This window comes from Mustela erminea, chromosome 5 (assembly GCF_009829155.1).
Source record: "Mustela erminea isolate mMusErm1 chromosome 5, mMusErm1.Pri, whole genome shotgun sequence".
Classification (NCBI taxonomy): Eukaryota; Metazoa; Chordata; class Mammalia; order Carnivora; family Mustelidae; genus Mustela; species Mustela erminea.
Genome location: NC_045618.1, coordinates 138,786,912 through 138,808,072, shown reverse-complemented (window position 1 = coordinate 138,808,072; position 21,161 = coordinate 138,786,912). Strand labels below are relative to the sequence as shown.

Genomic DNA, 21,161 nt, shown 5'->3' with positions numbered 1-21,161 from the left:
ACTGCCATTCTTGGCAATGAATAGAAAGGAATCTTGCAACATTGTACAGGCTGAAGGGGTTTTCTAGATGAGCTGAGGACATGTGGTCATGGACCTGAGTCCTTGGTTCATGGGTGTCATGATCTGGGAAAAATTCATGCAACCATACACATATGGTATGTGGGTTCTCCTGTCTGTACATAGTACTTTAATAAGAAGGTTTATTGACACGAGACAGAGCCAGGCCCAGGCCCAGGCCCATGGGAAGGGATGAGGGCTGAGCTTGGGCCGTGGCCCACCAGTTCGGACCCTGACTTTCACTCTGTAAGGCGGGATCTGGGTGCATATACCACGGAGTTCTGCTCAATTTCCTCTGCAGTTTAGGGCTCCTCCCTGTTTGGGAACATAAACTCCTGATAACAATCGGCTAGTCATGGTGCCCTCTGGGGGCAGTTTTGGGGAATGAATTAATGCTCAGGAGTTTTCTGGGCAAAGCAGGAGTTTGATTGTGGGCTTTAAAGGGGTTGAAAAGTGTTAGCATAGGTGCAGACACACACAGGTCCTCCTTTCCTGCGGGAGGGGACCGCCCGTGGGGGTGGGGGTGTGGAGAGGCAGTCGTGCCTCTTGCCAAACACTCCGGGGAAGGAGACTCACATTCAGTGACAAGGCTCATCCAGGTCCGCATGCCCGGAACCGACCATCGGCAATCATCTTCATCTTCACCTTCACCAAATAATGCTCCTGCCTCCTGTCCCCTCCCTGGCTAGAAGCAGCGTAAACTGAAACAGGAGGGGCAGGAGGAGAAGACTTGAGTGGACACAAGGAAATCTCCTAAGTGGCTTTGTAACAAGAATGTTTTCACCCCCTAAGTTAATGGAAACAAGTTTTCATTACGCAGCTTTTAAATACAGAAAATTAAATCTCTTCTTATTCTCCGTACAGCAAATACATAATATTTGTGCTTTGTCCATCTTCAATGCCCTTTGTCATAGAACATATGGTTTTTTAACTCTACGCAAATGGAATTCTTAATCCCTTGGACCTTCCTGTGTCTGCATAACAGACAAGTGCAGTAAGACTGGCAAATCCTAAACTTCCCTCGGCTTCTAAATCACACGGGTTTGAACTGCGCAGTGTGCGAGACAGAGTTTTTCCAATAAATACAGCCCAGCTCTGCAAATGTCCTTTCTCTTCCTTATGGTTTTCTTAATAACATTTTCTCCTCCCTGGCTTACTTCATTGTAAGAATCCAGAACCCAATACACACGACACACAAAATACACATCAGTTGATGGTTTATGTTATCGGTTGGGCTCAGTCGATGGTAGGCTATCAGGAGTTAAATCTGGGGGGAGTCAGAAGGTGTATGCAGATTTCCAGCTGTGGGTGGGGTTGGTGCCCCTCATCACTGTGGTGTTCAAAGGGCACCTGAATATTGATGATTTAGCATTCCTTTTTTTTTCCTTTTAGTTACTTATTTTAGTTTGTGGTTTTTAGAAATAACACATTCACCTAAGACATGTGGATCGCTTGGCTTTGACTCGACATGCATGATGCCACAAAATGGACACTTCGTGAACGTTGGTTCATATCGACAAGATGGTTCAGATCCACAGGCTGAAGATTCGACTTCAACGCTGACGCCTGTGGCCAGCATCTCTCTGCCTGGGAAGCAGTCACAGCTGCGCCCGTGTCCCGGGACAGCTGCTGTGTATCGGTGCCCTTCAGGGGTCTAGAAAGGGACGGATGAGGGTGTCCATCTCAGGAGCCACACTACTGACTCATGAAACAAGGAATAGGATGCGGGGCTATGGCCGCTGATGGTAGAGATCCACAACGAATCGGGGTCGCAGAGAGCTCCCTGAGGCTCTGGCCATGAACGTGAGGCTGGGGGGGGGTCCATAGTGCCTGCAGACCACTGTGACACGCACCGTTATGTGACAGGACAGAACATGCCGAAGTCTAGCTTATGGGGACTAACCGCTGGTGGCAGCTTCGAGTGCCTCATTGATCCATGCAGGAAGAGGCTGCTTAGGTTGTGGGGTCCAGAAGAAGTGGGTTTGAGCTGGCTGTGTGACATTGGACAAGTCTCCTAACCTCTCTGAGCTGCAACTTTCCCATCTGTACGATGGAAGTGAATGGATCTAGCTCTCAGAGAAGTTAGGGTGGGGCTTAAGATGTGTTCCCCAGAAACAGACCCGAGACAAGCCTCATGTGCAAGTGATTTAGGAAGGAAGTTCTTCTGGGCACGTTGGGAGACTTGGGAGGAAGACTGGAAGTGCAGAAAGCAAAGCCAATGTAGCAGTTTCAGGCAATGCCCTGCAGAGGGCAGTCTCGGCCAGATCCTGCAGGGAGCTTGGAGATGTAATTTCTCTCTCTGGTTAGAGGGGAAGGAGCAGCACCTGCCAGTCACAGGTTAAGGGTCACCCCAGGGGTGGGCAGCGGGGACCCCTGCTGGTAATAAGGTGCTTGCAGATGCTCAAGCAGAGGCTTGATTTTGGGGGTGCTGGGGGATGGGAACTGGGGCATGTCTCTGAGTAGGACTTCAGAACCTTCAGTGAGGGCCCTGGCGGCCCCTTGGGGGACGTAAGTAGTCTGGCGTGTCTAGCTCAGCTTGGAGGCTTGCTGAACGCTTGTGGAATGAATGGAGGAAGGGTGTCATTTCCGAGGCCCTTCTGGGACCAGACCGTACTTTGTCAGAACTGAGTCCCAAACCCTTCTCCCCCAGGCCCCCAGGGTGGTGGGCACCTCGGGTCGCTGGTTGGAGCCAGCCCCACACTTCTCCCCTGCAAGCAGGAGTTTTGAGAACAGCAAACAGCTCTCTTGGCTCTGGCTGGCTCTGTTCAAAGCCCCACCCCGAGAGACTTTGCATGGTCTCCAGCAGCCAAAGGCCGGTCCCCAGGGTCCTTCAGCTCCTTTGGATTCCTATCTGGAAAAGCTCGGGGCTGCCCGAAGAACTTTCTACCCAACACCTGACACGGGCCCCTCATCTCCTTTTCTTAAAAGCATTTACTAAAAAGGTGGGGGGGACTTACACCATGAACCTCCCTGTGTCTCTGTACGACCTACAATTTCAGAGAGCCTTTCTCAAGTCTTAAAGCCATTTCCCCAGAAATGTCAACGCGGGGAAGGACGGGGCCTCTGTTGCGGGGTCTCTGCGGGAGGGGGGACTTTGGAGAGTCGCCGGCTGGCAGACACAGCTGGCCTCCCGGCATGTCCACGGACCCTGGCTTTGCACTTGGTCACTCCTGACTCTACTTGCGTCCCGGCCCCTGCGGCACCTGCCCCCTCCCCATCTCCTCCATGTTCCCTCCTGTCACGCTCGCACAAGTGGGGTGCGCCCAGGGCTGCCCTGTTGACGGTGGTGACCCGGGGCGCTAGCCTCACACTTGAACTTCTGCTGGGCCTTCCCCGGGTTCCTGACAACCCTCCCCCAAACCAGGCGCCCCCTTCCCGCCTCTTTGCTGTGGTCCAAACATTCGTCACCACTTGACGTTATAGAATGAAAACGGTTGCTCTGTGTACACTACTTCTGACGCAGAACATGTGGACGTGTGTGGGGTTCTTCGACTCTCGGATGTCTGCGGGGTGGGGGGGCCTGGGCTTTCATTCCATTCTGAGGCGAACTACCTGGAGGCTTCCGGGCTCAGACCCACCAGACTGCCCCAATGTCGGATGGTCCCCAGGATCCCCACACTTGTGTCTGACCTGCTGTTCACACACCACCTTTGTCAGTTCTGATGATTTGCTACAACAGCTCACGGAACGCAGGGAAATACTTGCCCGTGTGTACGGGTGTGTGATAAAGGATGCCGTGTCACAGGGGATACAGGACAGGGCTGGAAAGGGTCCTGGGGCAGGAGCCTCCCTCCCCAGGGAGTTTGGGGTGCACCACCCCTGGCCTGTGGAGGAGTTCCCCCACTTGGAGTTCTCCCAACCCTCTAGTTGAGGGATTCTGTGGTGTGTCTTGGAGCAGGCAGGATGGATTCCTTATCTCTAGCCCCTGAGCTTCCCTCAGAGGATGGGGGTGGGGCTGAAAGTTCCAAGGTCAAGGGCTTTCTGGTGACCAGCCCCCACCCAGGAGGTAGGGGGAGCGCCCCTGGAGTCACCTTATTAGTATAAAGGCGCTGCTATCACCCAGGAAATTGCAAGGGAGAGGGGGGTCCTGCCTTGTTCCCTGGGCCTGTCAGTGCCCCGCCCAGACCGAGGTGTGGCCGAAGCAGGTGGATGTTGGATGGGAGGGGCCCAGCACTGGAGCGGCAACCCCCCCTTTCCGCCTGAAGATCAATGCTGGGTGGGAAAGAGCTTTGCAAATCCCCAGAGCAGCTCCTGGCAAGTGCGGTTACCATGGTGGTTAATGGGATTTGTGTCCTTTGCAGAAAAGGCCCCCGCAGCCTAACTTGTATGAATATTCATCATCAGCCATTTCTGCTGCCCGGGTCAGGCTAGCGCTCCGCAGGACCCGACTTTAGAGGCCAACTCTGGCCAAACGGAAAATCACCAGGGAGGGCAGGCTTCGGAGCTAGGCGACAGGAACAGGCAGGGCTGCAGCCAGAACCCCCGGGGAGGGGCCCTACCACCATCCCGGGGATTGTCCCTCCCCAACTCCGCTTCTCCCTCCTCCCCGCTCAGCTCAGACAGCTCCAGGGTGATGCTGGCACCCAAGGGCGATGTGTTTCTTCATCCCATCTGCTCTGGTTTATTTATTCACCCGCTGGTGTGAAGTGTGACACGGTGCCATGTCAGGGCTGGGCACTGGGGGGGGGGGGGACACGAGGGTAAGCCAAAGGGGACAGGCTGGCTTACCCAGGAGAAGGGAGCACGCCTCCCCCCCCAACTCCGCGACCGACTGGCTCCTGGATGGGAGAGCCGGGCCCGCTGGAACGTTAATTTCTTCGCAGGCTGGATGTTGGCTATGTTCACATTCAGAGCCAGCAAACCCATTTCAAACCATCAAAATCCCAAGACCGATTGGGAGCCGTCAAGTAGAATGCAAACCTATGTATTTACAAACCAAATTTGTAAAACCAAAACTTTAGTATAAACGCTAAAGCGTGGCAGCGGTGGGGGCGGGGAGCAGGGCCCATTTTCCCTGGGGGCGCGTTTGGCAGTGGACTCCTGAAACAGAAATGCAGCCGTGCTGGGCTGTGGCTGCCACCTTCTTTTCATTAGAAACCTTGCTGTGGCTTTCTTAGTGGTTCCTAAGTGATGCACCTCGTCAGTTCTTGAGAACGGGGTCGCTGGGCTGCGGGAAGGCCTGCGCCATCTTTGCCATCTTTGCATGCTGTTTGATGGGGACAAAGACTCAAGGCTTTGGCCAGAGGCAAGAAGGCAGGGTTCGGGGTGTGTGGGGGGCTGATACCAGGAAGACAGCTGGAGGAGCTGGTTTGAGACAGAATCAAGAGTCACTTCTCAGCTCCTTGCTGCCTTCCTCTTCCAGACACTGTGTCCCCTCCACTCCGAGGACCAGCCCTGCATGGGACAGTTGATGGCAGCCCACTGCCTACCATGACTCCCCAACCCTGACATTCAGGGCCCCTTCAAGCTGGCTTTATCTGCCTATCAGCCTTATCCTCATTATTGCTTTGACCTCCAGGCTCCATCCTGACCTCCCAACCCCCCCCCAACACCCATGTACCCCTCTGCTGTGCACCTGCTTCTTCTTGTGATGAGGGAACAGAAGGCCAGCGGAAGACAACGCAGAAGCTGACACAACCCCTCCCCATGGCATCTAGGTGACATTCCTCATGCACCCTGAGTGCCCTGAAGCTAAGGAAAGGAAAAACAAATAGTTAAACTTACAGAGATGACAATCCTGCAAGACAGGAGTCCTTCGGTTTACAAATGTCTTAGCGATGCACAAGAACAAAGCATTGTACCAGTAACCCAGCTTCCAGAAGGAAATGTAGATACAATTAAAGCCTTTATAACCTACAGTCACTGACAGACAATTGCAGCGGGCAAAGGGCAAAGCTGGACAGAGGGCAAAGTTCCTCCAGGACGCGTCCAACTATCTCAGTGTTAATGCCTTACTTACTAGCTGGGTAAACAACCTGAACTTGGCAATGGCAAGGCCTCCAGTATCTGGCAGGTCCGCTCTAGCATATGAAAGTTTTTTTGAAAACCTCCCTTTTTCCTTACCTCCCCCAACCCCGTGGTGTATAATCAGCCACCCCTCACAACTCCTGGGCCACAGCTCTTTCTGCCCACGGGTCCTGTCCCTGTGCTTTAATAAACCACCGTTTTGCACCAAGGGTGTCTCCTGGACCCCGGCGCCTGCCCCACCGAACCTCTCCAATATTCCAAAACCACAGCACACTCGAGGTTGCATCTTATCTCCTCCTGGCATCCTTCAGTGATCTACTTGACTTACTTGCTGCCTAGGGAACCCCTGTAGCACCTTCTTTTCCTTGAACCTCTCCCCTCCACTGGCTCACTTCCCCTTTCTAGCAGGCTAGCCTTGGCTAGACCTGGCCCAGGATTTCAAAGTCATCAAGACAGGAAACAAAGGGCACCTGGGTGGCTCGGTCGGTTAGGCGTCTGCCTTTGGCTCAGGTCATGATCCTGGGGTCCTGGGATCAAGTCCTGCCTCGGGCTCCCTGCTACATGGGGAACCTGCTTCTCCCTCTGCCTCTCAGTCTCTCTCTCATGAGGAAATAAATCAAATCTTAAAAAAAAAAAAAAGACAAGAAATGGCAAGCCTTCTCTCTCTCTCTCTCTCTCTTTAAAGCAGGTTCCATGCCCAACCAGCATGGAGCCCAACATGGGGCCTGAACTCACAACCCTGGGATCGACACCTGAGCTGAGATCAAGAGCTGGAAACATCACTGAAGGAGCCCCCCGGGCGCCCCAGCAACCTGTCAGCCTTCCCGAGGCTTACACCCAGGACTGAATCAATGTCAGTCCTGCCCAAACCTCTTGGTCGACACAGGTCACAAGACCATTCCCAAGAGACAGATGTCAGGAGACAGGTTCCACCTCCACATGGGGAACCTCAAAGCCACAGTGCCAAAGGAGCCGGCATGCAGGAATGGGAACGTTTTCTGGTCCTTTCTGCTTCTTCCCCAGCAGCCGGCATGAATTCTCTGGAAAAGCGCGTTGGGAGAGAACACGGCACCACGCGGCATGGAGCGTGTCGCCCTGCCCCTCTCCTCCCCTGGCTGCATGGCTCCGAGCGGTGGCAGCTAGGGCTGCTTTGTGGGCCTGTGACCTGTCCTGTCGCAGGGGTCCCTGCATTCAGAAGAGCCCGAGGCTGGGTTTGATACCCTGCGGTCACCATCTTGAAATTCTTCAGAACGTTGAATGACAGCTCCGCGTTCTCGTTTTATCCTGGGTCCCACAGATTAGGGTGGCAGGGACTGAAGACACGCCCGGCACAGGAAGCCCCCTGCTCTGGGAGCCCTAACAATGTCCCTGACAGAAGGGACTACAAGCGCTGGAACCGGTCTGAGACCACAGTTAGGGGTGGGAGGTGTGCGTATGTCGGGGGCACAGGGTCGGCAGCCCAAGATTTCATGGTCATAAAGCCCTCGACACCTGACCCATGGATGTTTTCACCGGCACACCCCCTCCTGCACCTGCCTCCTACTTTTGAGGATGACCAGACTTTAAGTTGACCAGGGCGTGGGATATAAGCTCCCATCAGCCGTCAGCAATTGTCTGAGTCACGGATCCAATCAGTTCCTTGCAGGGCTCCTACCTCCGTGGGACCAGGGTGCACCTCCTCTGGGGCCTGAGATGGATCCTTTATTTTTTAAAGATTTTTATTTATTTATTTGTCAGAGAGAGAGCGAGAGACCACAGGCAGGGGGAGCGGTGGGCAGAGGGAGAAGCAGGTTCCCAGCCAAGCAGAGAGTCTGATGTGGGGTTTGAACCCACAACCCTGGGATCGCGACTGAGCCAAAGGCAGCCGCGTAAGCAGCTGAGCCCCCCTGGTGCCCTGCTCTGGATCCCTTGGTGGGGGCCCTGCTGCAGAGCCAGCACATGGTCCCTTATCACTGTGGCATGCGACCCTGACAGTGACCGTCTTTGAGCCTCTCGCCCCCTCAAGCATGGGTTTGAGGACGGAGGCTGCTCGCTGGCCCGGCATCCCTGCTCCTGGCACAAGGAGCCCACAGTCGGTGCTCAACAAATGGGGGGCATTTGCAGCCGTTAGAATGTGGACTCGGAGCCCAGCCTGGATTCTGGTCCCGGTCCTGCCACCTGCCAGCTATACTACATGGGGCCAGGAAATGCCTCCTGCCTCCTGTTTCCCCTTTTGTAAAAACAGAAACAGGATAACAATAGTACCTACTTCATACCGTTGCTGTGGAGGCTACGTATGGAGCCTACGTATGGAGCTACGGAACTACGTGTGGAGGCTCAGCTGATTCCGCGGCTGCCTTTGGCTCAGTCGTGATCCCAGGGTTGTGGGTTTGAACCCCACATCAGACAGAGGTAAAGAGCTCAGACCTGCGCAGAAGCCTGTTTCTGTTGGCTTTCTGTTTGCTCTTACCCGTGAATGAATGAACCTGTTAAGTGCAGGCTCACCGTCTGCTGTTGTGTGGAAATGTATTAGGCTGGTCTTCTGGATATCATTCATTCATCCCCTGAATGTCGGGTGTTTACCGCGAGCCAGACACAGGGCTAGGTGCGGGGGAATTAAAAACTTGAGTAAGATACCCCTTGCTCTGGGAGGACATACCTGGGGAGGGCTCCTGATGGGAGGTAAATGGACGCAGCTCCGGGGATCTGCTCCCCGCTGCCCCCTGTAGGGGTGAGGCTGGGGAGGAGTGTGGGGAAGAGGGGGGTCATCCTGCCTCCAGTGGGGGCAGGAGCACCAGGATGGAGGTGCCCTAGAGCTGGGCGTCGCTGCGAGGAGCAGACAGCATCCTTGCTGGGATGTAAAGCACAGGCTGGATTCAAACACTTAGACGTTCAAGTTTTGTTTTTAATGATCATCGTAGAAAAGGACAGAATCGAACAGTGCTGACAGAGGGACACGATCGCACAGCCACAGTTTTACGTCCATCAAGGTCAGAGACTTCTCGAAGAGCACACTGCAGGCCTACATGAAGAAATCGCCTTTTCACTGTAGTAAAAGTTAGTGATCTCATCGTGAAACCAGGGGGCTTGAGTAGCAAAGAATTACAAGAATAGATAAATACCTTTTATTATCATTATTATTAAGTAAACTACTTACAAGTTGATTATGAAAACGTTCGCCAGACCCAGAAACATCTCTGATTCTCTCTGCAGGAAGAACGGGTCTGTGGAAAGCAGTTTGTTATCAGAATAAGGTTCCCGTAAAACTTTAAATAGTAGAAAGTGTGAATATGCCTTCAAGCGGGTGGAAGGGGGGGCAGGGGACAGGGTGGGATAGTGGAAAAGAGTCACAAACAAGGTTAAGATGCAGGTTTGCCCAAAGAGAGTGAGGCAGACCCTCCCATCCTCATCCCGTCTAAGCTCCCCTCCGCCCCCGACCCCAGCCCACTCCCCCATCCCAACAGTGCTGCTCAGATGCCTGGTGGAGGTCAGGTCCCTCCAGGTCCCAGAGACCAAGTTACCGGGACAAGGTCAAGTTCAGCCTTGCCTTCCCATTCCCTTTGTAGGGCTTCCTCCACCCAGGCTGTGTCTCCCCTTGAAAGCCCAAGACGGTGGGGATGGAGGGTCCATGGGTGCCCAAAGGACTCGGCAGGCGGTCTACTGCCCTCCGATGGGATTACGGGGACTCGGGGCCACAGCCATGATCACTGCTGTTGCCCAGAGGAGCTCTGGTTTATTCCAGGACTCACAAACGGGGAAAAGCGGAACTCTGGAGAACTCCTATATTTTTGGATTCAGAGACAGCATTGCCTGGTGCCAGGTTTCCCCACCTCGGTGCTGTTGGTGCCTGGGGCCACATCATAAATTCTTTGTTGCTGGGGGAGCTTGGCGGCATCGTGGCTTCTATCCACCAGATGCCAGTAGAATATCAACCCCCAACAAGTCGTGAAAATCAAAATTGTCTCCACACATCGTTGAAGGTCCCCCGGACAGAATTTTCCCAGGTTGAGAACCACTGGCCTAATTGTTCAGACACGTTGCTACACAGATGCTCTGGGTTCAGGACTCCACTCTCCTGCCGACCAGCCTGAGCTGGCAAACTCTCCCGAACCCCTCGGACACTCTGTCCCCTCAAGCATGAAAGTCTGGGACACCCTTCCGACCAGTTCACAGGGCCATGGTCGGAATCCCCTGGGTTGCTTGATTCTCTCGTTCCTGAAGCCCCCTGTGGGACACACACTGGGGGCATGGGTGGCTGCTTACCCACATGGGGGGGCTCCATGAAGAATAAGGCTCTGGATTTCCCCAACTGTTGTGTGTACAAGTTCCCTGCAAATACACCTCGTGTATCTGTCAGGATTTAATCCCAAGGCAGGAAGGGCCTCAGCCCTCCTGAAGGTGAAGGCCGGAGCCTCATTAAAGCATCTTGACAGATACCGGCAGGTGCAAGCCTGGACCGTGGCCGAAGGATGGGCGCGGCGTACGTCCTAAGTACTGGGCACCCTGTCCCCCCTCTCCAAAGGCTTCCTCTGATTTTATTCTCTTTTGATTAAAAAAATATATACGACTTTCCCAGTGACTCAGAAGAACAGCACAGACGTACATTCCAAAATTGCTGCAGCCAATTTCCCAAACTTTCGATTACGTTCCTGGCAGCTGCCCTCTTTTCACTCTAGGGGAACTTCCTCCTCTCTTCAGTCCCTGTGGTTTGCACTGTTTTGTCCCCAGCAGGCTCCCCCACCCCCGAAAGGGGAAAGAAACTGTCCAATGTCTAATCTTAGAAGTGACTTTCTGGAGACATCTGACTGCTGCTCGATGCTGATGACCTGGGTTCCTCAGAGAGCCTCCTTTTCCCACTTGGAGACGATGAGCTCCGTTCCTCTGGGCTCTCAGCGCTCAGCTCAGCCAGCCTGTCCCTTGTCCCTGTCCCTGAATGATGGACGGGGTGGGAGAGGTAGGCCAGGCCACTACAGAACATTCTGGCTCCGACTGCTCCGTTTGGCTCTCTGAGCACAGCCCCTTGGTCGTCCCATCAGGGCATCCCAGCCCACCTGGGGCCCGCTCGAGGGATGCTCAAAGGGCAGGTACCAGGACATGGCAGAGGGGGCCGGGTGACAGCTGGCAGAGAGCACGGTGCCTCTCCCGGGGCTGGCGCTGGTAATCCAGGGCCATCCCTGCTCTCCGGTGAATGCGCAGCAGGCTGGGAGATGATGTCCTGGACCAGGCAGCCAGAGACTCGCCAGGTCTCCCCTCCTTTCCCGTGTGGCCCCATTGGCTCTCCCTAATATTACAGGTCCTGATTGGAAGCTCCTAACACCTCCTACTGCTGTGAGACTCTCAGACTGCTAAACACGTGGGCACCACTCCTGCCCCCCTTCCAGGACCTACCGTGATCCGAGACCCAAAAAGCCCCAGCCTCGGAGTCCCCATTCCCGGGATGGCCCATTCCATAGGGCTCACGGTGCAGAGCAGGGAGACACAGGGCAGCCGTCCAGCCTGCAGAGCCTGGAGAGCAGGTGGATCGGAATCCCAGCTCTGTAGATGTGAGTTCTCAGTTTTCTCATCAGAAAAATGGGATCAGAATAACACGCACTTCTCCGCACCTCTCTTCTGCCTCCGAGGGGTGAGTTGACAAGTAAACGGCATAGGAACAGAGCACAACACAAGGAAGATGCACGACAAGTAGATGGTCATTATCAGTGATTTCTCTGCTAATGATGAACAGGGTCATGCTCTGGGAAGGAGGAGAGGAGCATCTGTCTGGAAGGAATCGGGCGGCCCAGCAGACGACAGCCGAGTGTCCGCAGTCTCCAGGGAGGGATTCTGACATATGTTAGTGGTCTGGCTGGCATCCAGGCCTTCCCTTTAGAACAAGCTGGACAATGGCCTATCGCCTCTCCAGCCAGGGGTACTGGCCTGCTCCCCCTTTCTCCCTCGGATCCCAGGGATCTCCCGAAAGGAGATGAACCGTCTCTCTCTGAAGGGTATGGGGGAGTTAGGGGAATCTCATCTGCCCCCTTGACCCAGATCTCAGGAGGAGGGAGGGACAGCAGAGCAATGATGTCGCCCAGGCCCACGCAAGAGCCGGAATCCGCTCGGAACATGGCAGGCTACCGTGTCCTCCGGCCTCTCCCCCAGAGCTCGGGGGACATGATCCAGCCTCCTAAATCAGGTGTCGTTCTGTGCGGTGCAGTGTCCCACATGCAGACGAACGGTATGGGACCCCTACGGCTTGCGGAGGGAAGACGGGGAGGCATGTGGAGGGCCAGGCATGGAGAACTTTCCGGCAAACGCAGGACCCTTCTCTGAAGAGCAGCTATGGAAGCAGCTTCTTCCTCAGCACCGGCCCATTATGTCCGGGTGGGCTCTGGGCCAACCTCACCCAGGAGAAGCCGGATGGGAGCCTCAGGCTGGGGTCTGCGAGAGGAACACTGTCCTGCCTGCTTGGGAGAGTCCGGGCTCAACAGGACGCCTGAGCCTGGGCTGGAGCCTCACCCACCGGACGGACCGTCCCGACTGTCCTCGGCAATCCGGCTACATGAGCCTCACTCCTCGTGTGGGCCCCTTTGTTGGGCTCCGGGTTGGAGGGGGGGGTCTTCTGCACGTGTCCCAAGAAATCTGCTTTCTGGTTACGTCTCTGGCCACAAAAAAACCACTTGTGCTCAGCTTTAAAGAGAGGGGCAGGTGACAGGGACCACCATCCCTGAAACTTGGACAGAGACGGGGCAACTGGCAGGGGGACGAGCGTGCCGCATTCTGAGGACGGTTAGACTTCTGCCTGTGGAGGAAGCCAGAGCTGGCCCCGGGTCACACCATGACATGGGACCTTGGGGAAATGGCCTCTGTAGACCCAGAGCCTGGCCTAAATGAGGCCTGGAGGTGCCACCCCAGCCACTGAAGGTGGCACGTTGTGGCGGAAAGAGGCTGCCTCTAGAGGCGGAGGGTCCAGCCTCAAGTCCCAGCTTGTCACATTCACACTGTGCGGCCCTGGGCAAGTTCCTCTGCTCCTCTGAGCTTCTGGTTCTCCATGTATTGGAGCAACGATGCTGTAAGGTAATCCTACGGATTAACCGTGCGCGTGGGGGTCTAGCACGGCGCCTGGACGCAAGGCTCAGACAGCGCCTCCTGCCGGTCACCTAACGTCCGCCACAGAGCTCAGCTGAGGAAGGCAGGACGGACAGCACAGCGCCCCCTCTGGCTGGAAGCCGGTCCTGAGCGGGTCGCTAGAATTGCCCAATGCCGAGTTTGGACAAGCTGGGCCCTAAGCTCCAGGCTGTGTGTCTGCGGCCCTGACCCAAGAGCGAGAATCCTTGAGAGTTGAATTTAACTGGCCTTTATGCCAGGGGAAAAGAAAGCCTTCATGGGGGAGACCCCCTGCGCCCAGAATTTCCCAGAGAACCCCTGGCCCGCTGGGGCTGTCCTGGCTGCTCTCAGCCGGGACCACAGGCTCCACCCCTCCCCGGTCACAGCGCACGGAAGCCCCAGAGCCCTGATGGCCATCACCGCAGGCCATTTGCAGAGCAGAGAGCAGTCACCCCCCTCTCTACAGGGCTCTGTTGGGGATGTAGGGTCGGAAGGTAAGGACTCAGAATATCTGGGTTGCACTGACCCCCACAAAGATGCCAAGCATCACCTTGGTCCCTTCCACCCCAGCTCTGGACTTTCTCCTTGGGTTCTCATGAGGACACCTGTCTCAGAAAGCCCTCGCTCATGGGGCACACGTGGGGAGCTTGAGACAGGGAAGGGTTTGCTCGAGAAGCATCTGGGATGACCGGCACGCAATGGCTGACCACCCAGCCCAGCCCAGCCCCTGTCCCTGCCACCCTGACCTTGTCCTGCCGAGAGCACGGCCCTGTCAGTGATTCCAGAAGGAGCCCAGGCCGAAGGGCCCCCATCCCTTCTCCCTCTCTGCAAAGGTCACGCCAGCTCTGCACTCATGGCTTCCACTGGAGCTGAAGCCTTCGTGGGTGGATGTGTGCACGGCTGCAGGGACAGACGCGACTACTAGGAGGTGGCGGCCGTCTGCGGGCGTGGTCTGGAGGTTGGGCTGCTAATCCTGTTTTCACAGCAGCTCAGCACCAAGCCCGCAGACGAGTGGCTGCCTCAGAACAATTAAGATGTCCCTTTGCCTGTCATGAGGAACAGCCCTGTCTCCCGAGACCACAGGGACACAGGACACCTTTTTGCAATTGTCCCAGACAGCACCAGGGCTTCCCATCCAGTCTTTTAAGTTTCCCCACCACTGAGGGGAAGTTTGGACCATTTATTCTCTTTTGCACAGCACAGGGAGAAAGCAAGGGCAGTATTGCTCCTGGCCCGCCGGCGAGGGAGGCTGCGTGTAAGCTTCCCCCACTCTGCTCGGCACAGGGCAGCTATCTGGGGAAGGGGGCTACCGGGCGGAAGCCTTTCCTAAGGACAGAAGTAGAGCAAGTCCTTCCCCATGCTGCCCCATCCCCTAGGGTATGCCATCCTGGGCTGGTCTGCACGGGAGTCTTCCTTGCTGGCCAGAGACCACCCCCACTCCCCCAACACCGCCCCCCCCCCATAGCCACTGACTTGGAGGAAGGTTAAGGAGGCTGACTCGGACAGAGCACATCCAGGTCTGCAAGAGAATGTGGGAGCCAGACCCAGTGTAAAATGCAGGTGTCTGAGCACCCTGTGCACCCCCTGACCCCAAACAGCTTCCAGACCTTCTGGACATTCTCCCCGAGGGCAGCTGAGAAGCAGGGATTTGCTTAACGGAGTGCTTCACTGGGGCCCATCCCCCTGCTCTGACAGTGCCAGTCACGTGCCCTGTGATCCCTGGCAAATCGGGCAAATCGTGCCTCTCCCTCCCACTGTCAGAAGATCAGGTGGGCGTGAGGCCACCATCTCTAAAATCCCTAAGTTCTCAGAGAGGAAAGAGCATCTGCTGGCAGCTGGTCTGAACTCGACCGCTCTGCCCAACTATAGTCTGAAGGTCCTTCTTCCTTTTTGAAAAAGAAGAGTAGGTCTGTTCGGCCGAGAACCCCCCACCCCTGGAAATCCTACCCCATCACCAGTCACCCCCCTGTCCTTGGATTTCCTGATCCATCTGGGTCTCAAAAGGGGCCAAGTGTCTGGTGACAAAGGTGCCCTGTCCAAGTCAAACAAAGAACATTCTATGGCCCAGGTCACACCACCCATATTCCAAAGGGCTGAGTAGGAGACCACGGCTGGGCTGGAAACACTCCAGTTCTGAGGGCAGCTCCTGCTGGGCACCCCACACACCAGGTGCAGCAACTTGGCATAAAAACAAGACACATACGTGAGTATTTACTGCCAGCAAGCGATCGTCCCACCATGTCCATATTTCACACCTAACCGGCTATTTCCTCTGGTCTTACGTTCTTGGAATATAGGTTCAAAAATTCCCCACTTGGCTCCTTGCAAAGGCTTTGCCCCATTGTGCCTCCAGGGGCTGGAGGCCACACGCCCCTGTCTTCTGGATCAGCTTGATGACAGCCCAGAACACTGGAAATCGGGGCTGCTTGGGGGAACTCCTGATGCACGGTCGCTGCCCCCGGAGAGGCCATGCGCGTGGTCAGAACTCCTGGTTCCAGAAGGTGGGACCAGCCAAAGGCCAACAGCACCAGTGTCCCCAGCAAAGCCTGGCCCTGCTGTGAGCCCAGCACGCGCTGAGCCGGCTCGGAGCTGGTGGGTGCCCCGAACCTCAGAAGGTGAAGGCGTACACCACCCCAACCACCACAATGTTCCCCAGGGTCGCTATGATGGCAATCCAGAGCAGGACTGCGTCGTTGGAGGACCGCGGAGACTCCTCCGGCTGGCCCTGGCCACTGGAGGCCGCGTGGACGTTGGTGGAGGAGTTAAAGAGGGAGTACTCCGTGCTGAAGTCTTCGTTGGGCGAGTCCATGAAGGCGCCTCCCATCATGGGCAGCTGCGGAGAGGGAAAGAGAGAATTAATCTGGGCATATGGGGCTGGAGAGGAGCCTGGTCTGGTCTGGTCTGGTCAAGCCACCGGGTGCTGGGACACAGCATCTCACGGGCTCTTCTCCTGTTTGTTATCATGGATGGTGCTGCTACAAAAGGTCATAGAGATGGTAATGCTTGGAGGAAGACGCCCTCATGCCCATTTTGCAGATGGAAACGTTAAGGCACACAGCTCGCCCACAGCTGTAGGCAGTCCCTCCACACCAGCGTGGGTTATAAAACGCTTCCTTCCTCTTCTCTTTGCAAAGTCGTGATACTCAGCACAGACCATTAAGGAAAGATAAAAGAGGAAAAAGAAAAAGTGAGAATCAGCCTCACTGTTTTAGGATAATGGCTGCTAACACGGTGATATTTTTCTTTCGCACTTTTTTCAGTGTGAGTCCGTATGTGTGTGTGAGAGAGACAGAGAGAAAACATGTTCAAACACGTGGTTTTATATTAAGTTCTGTATAAAAATTCCATCAGAACACCATTTTACCCATTGTATACTATTCAGCCAGTCCAGGGCGCCTGGGTGGCTCAGTCGTTAAGCACCTGCCTTCGGCTCAGGTCATGATCCCGAGGTCCTGTGATCGAGCCCCGCATCGGGCTCCCTGCTTGGCAGGAAGCCTGCTTCTCCCTCTCCCACTGCCTCTGTTTGTGTTTCCTCTCTCGCTGTGTCTCTTTCTGTCAAATCAATAAATAAAATCTTGAAAAAATTAAATAAGTAAGTAAGGAAGTAATAAATAAATAAATAAAGCAGTCAGAATGGCTAAAATCAACAAGTCAGGAAATGGCAGATGCTGGCGAGGATGCGGAGAAAGGGGAACCCTCCTACCCTGTTGGTGGGAATGCAAGCTGGTGCAGCCACTCTGGAAAACAGCATGGACTTTCCTCAAAAAGTTGAAAATAGAGCTACCCTATGACCCAGCAATCGCACTACTGGTTATTTACCCCCAAAGATACAAATGTAGTGAAAAAAGGGGCCCGTGCACCCAAATATTTATAGCAGCAATGTCCACAATAACCAAACTGCGGAAAGAACTTAAATGTCCATCAACAGATGAATGGATAAAGAAGATGTGGTGTATATACACACAGTGGAATACTATGCAGCCATCAAAAGGAATGAAATCTTGCCATTTGCAATGACGTGGATGGAATTACAGGGTATTTTGCCGAGAGAAAGACAATTATCATATGATCTCCCTGATAGGTGAAATTTAAGAAATAAGACAGAGGATCACAGGGGAAGAGAGGAAAAAATGAAGCAAGATGGAACCAGAGAGGGAGACAAACCATGAGACTCTTAATCTCAGGAAACAAACTGTGGGCTGCTGGAGGGGAGATGGGCGGGAGGGAGGGGGTGGCTGGGTTATGGACATTGGGGAGGGTCTGTGCTATGGTGAGTGCTATGAATTGTGTAAGACTGATGATTCACAGACTGTACCCCTGAAGCAAATAATACATTGTATGTTAATAATAAAAAAATTAAAAAAAATAATGCACTGATTGAGACCCTAGCTATCCCTGCACTTGGGCGTACATATGTGCTTCTACGTGCATTTGTCTTTATTGCCGCAGACTCCCGGGCAGGGAGCTTCTGAGTCAATGGGTATGAGCACTTCAGAGCTTCTGGGGCACAGGGACACGCTCCGCAGAAGAGTGATTCTCACTCCCAAGCCTCACATACAAGGGTGGCCACATGTTCGCTCTCCAGAAGTTGGAGTAAAGGCTCCAGGCTGGGGGTGGGGACGTGGGCAGCTCAAAGGAGGGGGTGACCCTCCATACAGCCACAAGGAGACCTTTCCTGCTCTAGGTCTTCTGGGCCCTTCCAGAACGCCCCGGAGGCTGGTGTCTCCAGGGCTGGCCCCTGCATCTGTTAGGCCCATGGTGTGTGTTTTGGATGGCACCGGGGAGAATGAACAGTGAACAGTTACGCTCTCCTTCTGCACACTTCCCGAGCCCTTACTACCACCGACACGGAGGCCCGGCCACACCCAGGGGGTGTGCAAGAGATTTCAAGACTCACCACTTAGTTCTCCTGTTGGAGGGCCCACTTTCACAGGTCGGTAGGCAGAGGTCAAGGCTACATGGTGAATTCATGGTGGAGTCAGGGTTGAGAGCTTCTCGCTCTGGGCTCGGACTCCATGTTGGGGCTTGGAGATGTCAAGATCACTGTCCCCAGGAAGTCTTGGACCCCAGGGGAGCAAATCGGGTGCCACTTCACTCCCCCATTCCTCTGACAAATAAGTTTGAAGGGTGCATGGATTAGGTTCCCGGTTTCCAGACTCTGGATACAGCGGCGAGCAAGACAGATGGGTCCACACTCCAGTAAGGGGATGAGAGCAGGGAGGAAAAAGAGAGACCAGAGGGGAGCAGGGAGGGATCAAGACAGGGAGCACATGTGTGGGGAACGTGAACCATCGGGCAGCTCTGTGCTTGGCCACCCACATCCCAGCAGCCTCTGCAGAGCACCTGCTCGGCCGAGAAGCGCAGCCTCTCTGGGCTCGCTCAGAGAAGCCCGACATTTCGTCCACGACACGGCTCTGCCCTTTATCTGGTGGGGACCGGCCAGCTATTACAACCCTGGGGGTGTAGGGACAGCAGGGCCCCTGGGGATCTCGGGACCGGCCGAGGTCCAGCCTGGGGGGCCGCAGCCCACGGGGCATGCTCACGGCGTGAAGATCTGGCCGGCGCTGCATGTGTATGTGTGTCCCTTCTTACATGTCTATCACGGTTTAGCCGTATATTAAATTAAGACGTTGAGTTCAATGAACATGTTTAGTGCGTGGGAGTAGCTATCAGGACGAACACAGGTGAGAAGACCAATTGACATGCATCCTACGAGAAGTGCAATTAAGAGTTTAAAGAAGCGAGCCAGGACCCCCTCTTGGCCCCAAGCTGGTGACGCAGATGGGATGGGTCACAGCCTCCTCAGGCACAGGCAGCCTGAGCGGGGCTGAGGGACTGGCATGGCTGGGCGGGCGGTGGAGCCTCTGAGTCCAGGGCCTTCCCATGAAACCCATTCCTGCTTTGGGTCTCAGCCCATGGTCCTCTGCCCGGGACCCCTTCCTCCCATGTGCCCCATCTTCACCTCGCGGCCTCCCGTTCGGAGACACATCTCCTCCTGTCTGCTTCCCCAGTGGCCTGGAAGTTCCGGGAGGTGGGACCAGATCCGCTTATTCTCCTCATGGGGTTCCAAGAGCATTGCACAGGTATGGCATACAGTGGTGCCTAATAAAAACCTGGCTGCTGCTGATGAATGATGGCCTCTCTCAACTCAAGGGCTGTCACTCCTATGTTGGCTAACGGCCTCTCTGGCCTCTCCCGATGGTCCACATGTCCACCTGCCACCTGCAGGGTTCACGGAGGGCAGTGGGTTCCTCTCCTCAGCCCCCACCACAGCCGGCGCTCCAGGCACTCCACAGCCTGCCCTTCTCTAGGGTCTTCCTCTGGCAGCCCACGGCGGAAGCAGGACTGTGGTGAGGCCCCAGAAACTCTGCTGGTAGCATCTTAGTGGGGGACTCAGGCCAGGACTCCCCATGCACCTGGACTTGGTCTGCCGCTGCCTCCCCTGGGCCTGCTGGACCCCCCAGAGTGAACCCACGTTCCAGTCCCTCTGCCCGTGGCCGCCTCTCCGTCCCTCTCCCCCAGCCAGGGCCCTGCTGGGTTTCTGGGCAGAGGCCCTCCTTCCACTCCACTGTGTGGGGGACCCGCTGCGGCCTGGGGCGAGACCTGTGCCCCCCTCACCTCTCTCTGGGGTAGGGCCGGTCTCTCTGGGTATTTGCATCAAATCACTGGGGTAAAGGAGGACACTGGGCAGAGCTTCTTGGCAGGGAAGAAAGCGCAACCCCAGAGAGCAGAGCACATGGCCCTGCCGCCACCACCCTGCGCAGGGCCGCTGCCGCCCACCGGCTCTGCCCCAGCACCCGTCCACCCTGCGCTGCTTCCCGTGCTCTGCTCCCCTGCACGTAGTTGGTGTCCCCGTGTTAGTATCCTGTGGTGGCCTTAGCGAGTTGCCACGAATGATGACACACATTTATTCTCTTCCAGACCCAGAGGTCGGAGGTCTGACATGGGTCTCCAGGGGCTGCCACCCAGGTGTTCACTGTGCTGCTGCCTCCTCTGGCTTCCAAAGGCGCCCGCATTGGCCTGTGGCTCCTTCCTCTGTCTCGCAAGCCCGCACTGTGCTATCTTCCAGCCTCTCTCAGACCCTCCCTCTGCCCCAGTATGGGGACCCTGGTGAGTCCCCTGGGCTCACTTGGATAATCCAAGATCATCTCTGATCTCAAGATTGTTTTTTTTTTTTAAGATGTATTTATTTGAGAGAGGGAGAGAGAGCACATGGTGGGGGAGGGCAGAGGCCGTGGGAGAGAGAGAGAATCTCAAGCAGACTCCCCGCGGGGCATGGAGCCCGAGGTGGGGCTCAATCTCTCCACCCTGAGATCATGACCTGAGCCAAAACCAAGAGTCAGGTGCTTAACCTACCACACCACCCAGTCGCCCCTGATCTCAAGATCCTTAACCTTAATCATACCTGCACAGTCTCTTTGCCCCATCAGGTAACCTATCCAGAGGCTCACCTAATTGGAGGTTGGTCTCCGCTACACAAGGAACTCTCTGGAAAGTAAGCCTTGTGACCTACACACCTCAAGCTCTCTCGGCCCCACTGTTAATGTAAAAAAGGTGACAAACCTGACCCTGTGGAACTAATGACCTGAAGTCAGCAGAAGGGCTTCCCACAAGCTCTGCTCCATCAACCCAGTCCCACAGACCCCCTTGGGGGCACAGTGCGTTCTCCAGACAGCGAGCTCCCCTCTGCCCTGCATCTGCCACAACAAAGAGCTCGGCACTGTGCCAGGGACCACGGCTGTTGTCAGATCAATACTGCCCCTCTGAGGGTGGGGACAAGGGTGGGTTCCAGTTCAAGACTTGGGGGTGAATCTGTATAGTAAAGCTGGTGGGTCCTGCAACTGACTTGCCTATAAGTAGTGAAGATAATTCATTGTCTTCAGTGGAACCAGCAGGATTCTTGCAAGGAGGAGATAAAACCATAGGTGATAAAATGTGGTCCAAGACAGTCACTCAGTAATTTCTCACATTTTCTCCTTTTATCAGTCTTTGCAGAAATTCAAAACCAGGAGCTTGCATGCATCTCTTATCCAACTGCTTAAGTCGAAGGGAGGGAAGGGGGACCCTGGCGTTTC

The 21,161-nt window shown here is 55.3% G+C and overlaps 1 protein-coding gene across 1 annotated transcript in view; it reads right to left on the bottom strand.

Annotated features, from left to right (window-relative positions):
* Window positions 1-13,600: 13,600 nt before the first annotated feature.
* The window catches only part of C5H14orf132 (chromosome 5 C14orf132 homolog), a 46,089-nt gene continuing 38,528 nt past the window's right edge, over window positions 13,601-21,161 (bottom strand). The window contains exon 2 of the mRNA XM_032345185.1: window positions 13,601-15,919. Within this exon, the coding sequence (XP_032201076.1) occupies window positions 15,695-15,919 (225 nt within the window). The 3' untranslated portion in view covers window positions 13,601-15,694. The remainder of the gene's footprint in view (window positions 15,920-21,161) is intronic.